The sequence below is a fragment of the Silurus meridionalis genome, chromosome 9, assembly GCF_014805685.1.
Source record: "Silurus meridionalis isolate SWU-2019-XX chromosome 9, ASM1480568v1, whole genome shotgun sequence".
NCBI lineage: Eukaryota > Metazoa > Chordata > Actinopteri > Siluriformes > Siluridae > Silurus > Silurus meridionalis.
In genome coordinates, this window is record NC_060892.1 from 1,737,610 (window position 1) to 1,748,845 (window position 11,236).

General features: G+C 40.0%; 1 protein-coding gene across 1 annotated transcript; it reads right to left on the bottom strand.

The window, feature by feature from the left end:
• Positions 1 to 1,548: 1,548 nt before the first annotated feature.
• On the bottom strand, positions 1,549 to 10,954 carry scamp4 (secretory carrier membrane protein 4). Its single transcript, XM_046858293.1, has 7 exons — positions 10,845 to 10,954; positions 10,435 to 10,451; positions 9,181 to 9,309; positions 8,942 to 9,098; positions 8,739 to 8,840; positions 6,225 to 6,342; positions 1,549 to 3,223 (listed from the first exon to the last, which is right to left on the bottom strand). Exons 2-7 carry the CDS (start codon positions 10,439 to 10,441, stop codon positions 3,041 to 3,043), a joined length of 696 nt encoding a protein of 231 aa, XP_046714249.1. The 5' UTR covers positions 10,442 to 10,451; positions 10,845 to 10,954; the 3' UTR covers positions 1,549 to 3,040.
• Positions 10,955 to 11,236: the final 282 nt, after the last annotated feature.

An 11,236-nucleotide genomic window follows, 5' to 3' on the forward strand; every position in this document is an offset into this window, starting at 1 on the left:
ATGCCTAATAATAAACACTAGGGACGCTGTTGAGTCGAGTTGACATTTATTTGTTCAATGTCTAATGTTGAACAATAGAGGGCGCTCAATAATAGTTTGGATTCAATTTGTTTTGAAAGAGGCAGATGTAGAGGACAGAGTAGTATGGAGACGGGCGATCCTCTGTGGCGACCCCTGATGGGAGCAGCCGGAAAAAGAAGATTTTAATTTGTTCAATGTCTAATAATAAACGCTAGGAGTCGCTGTTGAATCGTATGCGTATTTATTTGTTTAATGTCTAAAGAACACTAGGGAGCGCTGCTGAGTCGTTTGGATGTTAATATTTATTTTGTTTATTTATTTATTTATGAACTTGTATGTTTATTTCTATAGCGCTTTCCACAATGCTCATTGTCCCAAAGCAGCTTTACAGAATGTATGAATCAAAGTGAATGATGGGGGTTTATCCCTGATGAGCAGCCCTGGGGACTGTGGCAGGGAAACACTCCCTTAGATGTTATGAGGAAGAAACCTTGAGAGGAACCAGACTCAAAAGGGGAACCCATCGTCATTTGGGTGACATCAAGCTACTGAGCAACTCATAAAATAGTTTAACAGCTGAGCTCATCATAGATTTAACACCAACTCCTCCATGCCAGAGCCTTCAAATATTCAAAAAGGTCCAATGCCAAACTCCACATGAAGAAGGATTCAATTGGCACTGGTACGTCTCTAGAAGGTTCGGGATGTTTCCGAGTTCGGCATCTACTTCTTTGAAGGTCCAAAATCTTCATGAGGTGGTACACGACTGGAGCTGGTGCAACATCAGGATGCCTCGGGATTGGGAGAGAAAGAGAAGCAGTGGAGAAGAATGAGCGTAGCTGCTGTTCATGATATTAACAAGCACAAGTTGATAATGTGCATGTGATCAGATGTTCTGGAGCACAAGATTATGATATGATGTGTGTTATGTGTAGAACTTGCTAAAACGATACGCCTTTAATCTGCGAGAGTGTCATAAAATATCTGATGGATTATAAAAATCATCCAATCAAGGGACGGCATTGCAATGCATAAAATCATCAAACCATTAAAAATGATCAAAAAGTGATCTAATAGTGATTTTCATAGTAATTGTTGGTACCAGAGGGGGTGGTTTGAGTTTTCCTGTGACCAATGAAGATCTTTATTCAGGCCTACAATTTGAAGTAGGTGAGGTGAGGAGGCCTGGGGTACAGTCAGCATTCTAATTCATCCCAAAGGTGTTCAAGAGTGTTGATTTCAGATCTCTATAGCAGGAGATCCTCCACTCCTGCTCACAGAAAGCTTATCTCCATAGAGCTGGATTTGTGCACTAGGTCTTCTGTCATGCTATCGCATCCAAACACATTCAAAATTTGTGGTAACAGTTTGGCAAAGATGCACATATGGCCAGACAAGTCATAATACTTTCGGCTATACAGTGTATGAATAAGTGCATCATACTGACACCATGCTGGGAAAGATACAGTAGCACTAAAAACCTTAATTTGTGCAATAATTCTAATAAAAATCATTTCCTCACAAGCATTCAAAAAAGAAATGTTTTTATTAGTGATCTAGCTTAAGACATTTTTTTTTTAGAGTTGTACAATCTTATTAAACATAAATGTTATTACTTGTGTTAATCAAGTAAAGTTGATCCATTCAGTCATTCACACTTCACACGGTTCAGCCGTTTGTAAACACAATGGTCCTAATCGGAACATTACACAAAGGAAAGTTTATATACAGCTGGGAATGGATCTCTGATCATCATGGCACTGAAATCAGAAGCAGTGAGATCAGGAAGCAGATGATAGAAACAGGAGCGATCTAATACGAATCCTGGCGGAACGGTTTTCCATTCGGAATAATTTGGCGATCTAAATAAAATAGAAAAATAGAGATATATATTTTGACCATGCTAAATATAATAAAGCGCATGCTAGATATAATAGAAGAGAAATTCAGGATCTCAGACAAGAAAAATAAGGGGAAAAAAAAAGGAATGTTCTTGGCTAGCTGAGAAGCGTGCAACTCCTGTGCACATGGTCAGTGAATCAAAAAGGCAGATGGAATATGACACGTCAATTTTTGACAATTAAAGAATATTCTGGTTTAAGATGTGCAGTTTTTGTTATGTAAGGCATCATTTGGCAAAATAAACATCTTTTTTTTTTTGCGATTTTTAGTGTAACATTTCACATTTAGACTGAAAGGATCTGGAAAAACAAACATCGATCCGATCGAATATTTTATACTGTAATGTCATCGCATTGTTCAGAACGTCATTAAGATGTAAGCAGTATGACCAAAAGTATTGGGACACCCGAATGTTCCAGTTATATGCAAAGTTATATTTTAAACCGAGTCGGAGGCACATGATTGTATAGGATGCCTTTGGATGCTGGTATAAAGTAGTACATTTTCCCTTTACTTGAGCTTGGAGACCCAAACCTGTTCCAGCATGGTCAGTGGAAGCTCAGTGGTTAATATGCGGGACTTCTGATCGTGAGTGTAACTCCAAGCATGACCACGCTGCCACTGCTGGGCCCTTGAGCTTAGTTTAGGCCCCTTGCTTTAGTTGTAAGTCGCTCTGGATAATTACGTCCGCCAAACCCCATAAATGAAAATAGAAGTGAAAGATATTGAGTTGCCTGCTATTGAGCTCTGACCTCACCCCTATTCAAACTGATTAACTGGAATGCTGAGTGCACCCCCAGGCCTCCTCACCTCACCTACATTAGTACCTGACTTTACTTACACTCTTGTAGCTTTAAAAATCTCAGAGCAACATCTTGACTGATCTATCTTCTCAGAGGAGGTTATTATAAGAGCAAATAAGGACCTAAATGTGAAACGGAATGTTCAGAAAGCAGATACCAATCTTACGTTCGGGTGTCCACAAACTTATGGCCAAACAGCGTGTCTTATTTGGCAATTTTTGTGATGAAGTTTGTAAACAAATGTACAGCGGAGTTTATTAAATCCTGTTTCTGTCTTCAGTGTTTCACAGTCATGCTGAGTCCTGAGTGGTTTATCACCACGGCCTGTTTTCTGGGTAGCTGGGTACAGAAGCGGGGTACTGGGGCAGACTGGGGCCGGTCTCGGTAATAGTGTGGAAGCTGGCATCTCTCACAGGGGCACTCTTCCACGCGCCGGTGCTCCATTCTTCCTGGGCACGTTGCATGCTGCCTCCACCACCACGGTATAACCTGTGAACCTGAAATAAAAAGGACAGATGGGTATTTATTAGGGGTGTAACGGTACAAAACGCAATACTTTTTATGTGCGGAACATAGTCTGAGTTCCTTCATGAACATATTAAGTGGTGGACTGCAAGTTTTGCTTAGTCTCTGTAAAGTTAATAATATATACTGTATATATACAATATATATACACACCCCGACCGTATACAGATCTGTATTATCTGTATTATCCAAATGGGTAAATCTTCTTCATCTTTTCTTTTTCGGCTTCATCATCCATCTCCATACTCCCCTGTCCTCTACATCTGCCCCTTTAAAACCAACTACCTGCTTGTCTTCCCTCACCACATCCATAAACCTCCTCCTTGGTCTTCCTCTTTTCCTCCTTCCTGGTAACTCCATCCTCAGCATTCTCCTACTGATATACCCCATGTCCCTCCTCTGCACATGTCCAAACCATCTCAATCTTGCCTCCTTCACGTGTCTCCAAAACGTCCTACATGCGCTGCCCCTCTAATAAACTCATTTCTAATCCTATCCATCGTCGTCACGCCCAATGAAAACCTCAACCTCTTCAGCTCTGCTACCTCCAGCTCCACCTCCTGTCTTTTACTCAATGCCACTGTCTTTAATCCATACAACATCTCAAGTCTCACCACAGTCCTATAAACTTTCCCTTTCACTCTCACAGATACTCTTCCATCACAAATCACTCCTGCTATCACTCTTCTCCACCCACTCCACCCTGCCTGCTCGCTTTTCTTCACTTCTCTAACACACTCTCCATTACTCTGCACTGTTGACCCCAGGTACCTGAACTCCTCCACCTTCTCCACCTCTTCTCCCTGCAACCGCACCCCTCCACTGCCCTCCCTCTCATTCACACACATGTACTCTGTCTTACTCCTACTGACTTTCATTCCCCTTCTCTCCAGCATGTACCTCCACCTCTCCAGGCTCTACTCCACCTGCTCCCTACTCTCACCACAAATCACAATATCATCCACAAACATCACAGTCCACAGAGACTCCTGTCTGACCTCGTCCATCAACCTGTCTATCACCACTGCAAACAGAAAAGGACTCAGAGCCGATCCTTGATGCAGTCCAACCTCCACCTGGAACCAGTCTGTTGTTCCTACTGCACACTTTACTGCTGTCACACTGTCCTCATACATGTCCTGCACCACCCTCACATACTTCTCTGACACAGCAGACTTCCTCATACAATACCACAACTCCTCTCTCCACTCTGTCGTACGCTTTCTCAAAATCCACAAACACACAATGCAACTCCTTCTGACCTTCTCTATACTTCTCCATCAACATCCTCAAAGCAAATAATGCGTCTGTGGTGCTCTTCCTCGGCATGAAACCATACTGTTGCTCACAGATGGTCACCTCTTCCCTCAGCCTGGCTTCCACTACTCTTTCCCATAACCTTATGGTGTGACTGATCAATTTTATTCCCCTGTAGTTACTGCAGGTCTGAACATCTGCCTTATTCTTAAAGATCAGTACTAGCACACTCCTTCTCCATTCCTCAGGCATCTTCTCACCTTCCAAAATATTGTTAAACAATCTGGTTAAAATCTCCACTGCATCTCTCCTAAACATCTCCACGCTTCTACCAGTAGGTCATCTGGTTCAACCGACTTTCCACCCTTCATCCTCTTAATCGCTGCTCTCACTTCCTCCTTACTAATCCTATCCACTTCCTGTTTTACATCTCCACACCATCCAACCTTCTTTCTCGCTCATTTTCCTCTTTCATCAGCTGCTCAAAATACTCCTCCATCTTCTCAACACACTCTCCTCACTAGTCAACACATTTCCATCTCCATCCTTTATTGCTCTAATTTGCAGCACATCCTTCTCAGCTCGGTTCCTCTGCCTGGCCAATCGCTACAAATCCTTTTCTCCTTCCTTAGTGTCCAACTTCTTCTACAGCTCCTCATATGCCTTTTCCTTGGCTTTCGCCACATCCCTCTTCACCTGCTGCATCTCCTTGTTCTCCTGCCTACTTTTCTCATCACTCTGTCGATCCCAACCTCTTTCTCCTTCTGCTCTCCTGCACTTCCTCATTCCACCACCACGTCTCTTTGTCTTTCTTTCTATTTCCAGATGTCACACCAAGTACTTTTCTATCTGTCTCCGTCATCACTCCTGCAGTAGTTGCGCAATCATCCAGCACCTCTTCACCACCTCCGAGCTCCTGTCTGACCTCTTCCCTGAACCTCACACTACAGTCTTCCTCCTTCAGTTTCCACCATCTTATTCTTCTTTCAGTCCTCACTCTCCTCCTCTTCACCTCCAAACCGTCTTACAGACCACCATCCGATGCTGTCTAGCTACACTGTCCCCCGCCAACACCTCACAGTCTCCACTCTCCTTCAGGTTGCATCTCCTACATAGAACATAGTCCACCTCTGTGCACCGTCCTCCACTCTACCTTTCCTCCATCGCCATTTCCATCCTTTTAGCACAGGGGTCTAACAAATGTAATCAATTTATTTAATCAATGTAATAATTTTTGGCAAATTGTAAAGTGTATTGCATTAATATGATTTTTCTTTACTAAATTATTATAAAATATAAATTTCAAGTAGGAATTTTATTTAAAATTGATTTAAAAATGTAAACTGTTCACAAATGTTAATAATAATAACCTGCGTTAATAAAAAAAACGACAAGCAATTTTATGTTCTGCGCTTCTTCTCCCCAACGTACCGAAAGTGAACCAAACCGTGACTTAAAAACCCTGAATTTTGTGTACTGTTACACTACTATTATTTAATATCAAAAATTCATTAAAACTCTATACACGTCCTCACACATTTCACCTGACCAGGCCACACACTAGGGGATTCAAGTAAAGAGGAAACATTTAGTTACATACAGTTTCTTACAGGGGGCGAAGAAAAGGTGGAAGAACGGTGCAAAAAATGATGGTGCAACAGTGGAAGAACAGTGATGCATAAACATTTTTTATTTATTTTAGCATCAAATACTCACCCTGATCAAAACCAGGCCCATAAGCACAGTGACTAGAGTGAAGAGCAGAGTGGCGATGAGCATAAACACAGCAGAGACCACGTTAGTGCCGAAAAAAATCACTGTAGCGATCCAGCCACTAGAGCGATTTACAAGAGAGGGGGAAAAAGAACAAAGTTAACCATTACCATGCCCCATATCTCTCAATCTCTCCCTCAATCTCTCTCTATCTCTCTCTCTCTGTGTGGGGCTGCTTATGAAAATCATGTGATGATGACTATCACAGTTCTCTTTGAGCTGATGAAATTACTTTATAGCCAGTTTTGCAATATACAGTATCTATTGGCCAACACCAGGCCAAAAGACTCTCTCAAGACAATATTAAATGCAAAGTAACTAAAACACTATATGATCAAAGGTTTGTGGACACCTGACCATTAGATTGGTTTGTGCTGTTTGAAAATCTCACATTTGCCTGTATAATAACCTCGATTCTTCTGGGGAGATGTTCCACTAGATTATGAAGGGTGTGCTTGTGGAGATTTTTTGTGAACATTCATTTAGCCACAGGGGTGTAAGTAAAGTCAGGTACTAATGTAGATGAGTTGTGCAAAAATCAGTGTTCCAAAGTAAATCATGTTGTCATGGAGGTGGCTTTGTGCACAGGGGCATTGTCATGCTGTCATAGTGTAGTAAAATAAATACATAAAATTAAAAAAATTAATAAATTAATTAATACAGCATATTATTTGAAAGATCACAAGGTCATTTTGTTCATAAATGTATCAGGGTATTCCTCACCATGCACCCCAGTTGTTTATTCCCAGGGTCTGAATGAAAGCGAGGACACACTGAAGGAAGAAAATGAAGAAGAACGTCATGAAGTTAAAGGAACTGTCAGCCCTGTGGAAAAACAGATAGAATCAGATAAAAACAGACAACAAGAAATACATTTTAAATGTTAAACGTTCTTCTTTTTTGTGGAGTGTATTACCTAAACGCTTTGTAAAGAGGCCTGAACCAGCAGGTGTATCCGCAGGACTGAACAGCACGAGCCACAGGAGCCCGAGCCCCAGGTTGACCGAGCTGCCTCCACCCGCCACCCAAGCTATACAAGCCACCAGGTTGACGCAGAGCGCGATCGAGTACACTGTGACCACAGAAATGTCAAAACATTGTCAGAGACATTTAACACAAATGTTGTTAGTGGACACCAAATTGGTAGCACTTACAGATCCAAAGCTTGTAAACTCTGTGAACAATCTGGCGGTGAGGGAGAGGAATTTCCTCGTCAACATTGTGGTAGAAACACGGCTTGATGCGCATGAACTTGGGCAGAGGGGGGAAGTTGTTGACTCGCTCTAAAGAAAAAAAATTATAATTTGGATTGAAACAATATTTTAAAAAACACATGAAATTAAACCCATGATCTTATTAGAGATGATGACCTACACTATACGAACAAAAGTATTGGGACACCTGACTTTTCCGACCATACGTCAGTATTCCCCAAGCTGTTGTTACAAAGTTGGAGACACACAATTGAATTGGACATCTCTGGATGCCCTAGGAGACCCAAACCTGTTCCAGCATGACAATGCCCCTGTGCACAAAGCCTGGTCTATAAAGACACGAGTTGAAAAATCTGTGGAAGATCTTGAGTGGGCTGCTATAGAGCTCTGAACTCAACCCTATTGAACACCTTTGGGATGAATTGGAACACTGACCTCACCTACACCACTACCTGACTTTACTAACACCCTTTTTGCTGAATGAAGCTCTACAAACATCTGCAAATTCTAATGAACATTTTTCCCAGAAGGGTGGAGCTTTTATAACAGCGAATTGGAACTAAATGTGGAATGAAATGTTCAATTATCACACACAATTCTTCAAGTCAGGTCCACATACTTTGGGCTATATAGTGTACTAAGAAAAAATAAGCTCCCTCAATCTCTCTCTATCTCTCTCTCTCTGTGTGGGGCTGCTTATGAAAATCATGTGATGATGACTATCACAGTTCTCTTTGAGCTGATGAAATTACTTTATAGCCAGTTTTGCAATATACAGTATCTATTGGCCAACACCAGGCCAAAAGACTCTCTCAAGACAATATTAAATGCAAAGTAACTAAAACACTATATGATCAAAAGTTTGTGGACACCTGACCATTAGATTGGTTTGTGCTGTTTGAAAATCTCACATTTGCCTGTATAATAACCTCCATTCTTCTGGGGAGATGTTCCACTAGATTATGAAGGGTGTGCTCGTGGAGATTTTTTGTGAACATTCATTTAGCCACAGGGGTGTAAGTAAAGTCAGGTACTAATGTAGATGAGTTGTGCAAAAATCAGTGTTCCAAAGTAAATCATGTTGTCATGGAGGTGGCTTTGTGCACAGGGGCATTGTCATGCTGTCATAGTGTAGTAAAATAAATACATAAAATTAAAAAAATTAATAAATTAATTAATACAGCATATTATTTGAAAGATCACAAGGTCATTTTGTTCATAAATGTATCAGGGTATTCCTCACCATGCACCCCAGTTGTTTATTCCCAGGGTCTGAATGAAAGCGAGGACACACTGAAGGAAGAAAATGAAGAAGAACGTCATGAAGTTAAAGGAACTGTCAGCCCTGTGGAAAAACAGATAGAATCAGATAGAAACAGACAACAAGAATATGTACAAAATACATTTTAAATGTTAAACGTTCTTCTTTTTTGTGGAGTGTATTACCTAAACGCTTTGTAAAGAGGCCTGAACCAGCAGGTGTATCCGCAGGGACTGAACAGCACGAGCCACAGGAGCCCGAGCCCCAGGTTGACCGAGCTGCCTCCACCCGCCACCCAAGCTATACAAGCCACCAGGTTGACGCAGAGCGCGATCGAGTACACTGTGACCACAGAAATGTCAAAACATTGTCAGAGACATTTAACACAAATGTTGTTAGTGGACACCAAATTGGTAGCACTTACAGATCCAAAGCTTGTAAACTCTGTGAACAATCTGGCGGTGAGGGAGAGGAATTTCCTCGTCAACATTGTGGTAGAAACACGGCTTGATGCGCATGAACTTGGGCAGAGGGGGGAAGTTGTTGACTCGCTCTAAAGAAAAACAATTATAATTTGGATTGAAACAATATTTTAAAAAACACATGAAATTAAACCCATGATCTTATTAGAGATGATGACCTATACTATACGAACAAAAGTATTGGGACACCTGACTTTTCCGACCATACGTCAGTATTCCCCAAGCTGTTGTTACAAAGTTGGAGACACACAATTGAATTGGACATCTCTGGATGCCCTAGGAGACCCAAACCTGTTCCAGCATGACAATGGCCCCTGTGCACAAAGCCTGGTCTATAAAGACACGAGTTGAAAAAATCTGTGGAAGATCTTGAGTGGGCTGCTATAGAGCTCTGAACTCAACCCTATTGAACACCTTTGGGATGAATTGGAACACTGACCTCACCTACACCACTACCTGACTTTACTAACACCCTTTTTGCTGAATGAAGCTCTACAAACATCTGCAAATTCTAATGAAAATTTTTCCCAGAAGGGTGGAGCTTTTATAACAGCGAATTGGAACTAAATGTGGAATGAAATGTTCAATTATCACACACAATTCTTCAAGTCAGGTCCACATACTTTGGGCTATATAGTGTACTAAGAAAAAAATAAGCTCCGGCGCCCTTAAAGAAGACCTAATTGCCTAGCAGTGTACTTTATTGATTTACTTAATTACTTTTTTTTTTTTTATCCTTTTAATACCTTAGGCAGGTCAGGTGGGAGTAGGGTTATACGCTCAAGAATTTTGTAATATACATTATGTATCTTTTTTTATTTATATATACGTATTTGTGTACGTATATATTGTTTTGTATACGTAAAACTGGTTATTGGACACTGGACAAACTGTGAAATTTGTGAGGAACTCTCCGGGGGCGGGACACAGACGATCTAGAGAACTTTTCATTTTATTAACACACACAAGACAAGTACAGAATTTATTGAGGAAAAAATTATTTTCCCCACCCAGAAATGACAAACAATATTATTTTGTATGGAATTTGATTTAAAATATACTACATAATATAATAAAAAGTAAAAAAAATAATAAAGAGACAGGAATAAAATCCACTCAGTCGTCACTTTGATCATTATGGAATAATAATAATTAAAATAATAATAATAATAATAATAATAATATTTTTCACTTACCTGTCATTTTCAGGTTTCTGGGAAATTTTAAAAGAGAAAAAAAGAGAGAAAGAGAGAAAGAAAGTGTGAGAGAGAGAGAGAGAGAGAGAGCGCGAGAGTGAGAGAGCGCAAAAACATTCATAAAATCAGATAAGATATGCACAGCTGTATGCATTATTACATCCAGCTATTTGTGCACAACAAACCACCAATAAATATAAAACTAATAAACAAAGGGATCTCAATAATAACCGATAATAAGTGTACATTATAAATGAATAAAGGGCTAACTCTGAAATACTCTGATCACTTCACAAAAAGGGATAATTCGGGTTCCTCAGCACCTTTTTGATCTCTGTGCAGGTAAAAACGAAAGAACATATAAAACGTTTATTCACTTTATATACGGATATAGAAAAGAAAACACCTACCTGTGGGAATACTAACTTTGCTATGGATAAGGATAGAAATGCTGGAGAATCCTGGAGAATAACGGAAACGGATCTGGGGTGCTTCTGGGAAATGTAGTTTTTATAGAGGGCTATTTCGTTTCCTAGTTAACCTAAAATTACTGCAGAGAACTACAATTCCCAAGACTCAATGGAAAAAAGGGTGTATACGCAACTCTTGTGACTAACCCGGAAGTTTGAGTTGCTTTTACGTTTTGCATGTGGTCTTATATATATATATATATATATATATATATATATATATATATATATATATATATATATATATATATATATATATATATATATATATTAGACCTAAAGGCTAAACAAAATAAAGGATAAAAAGTGTGTATATATATATATATATATAT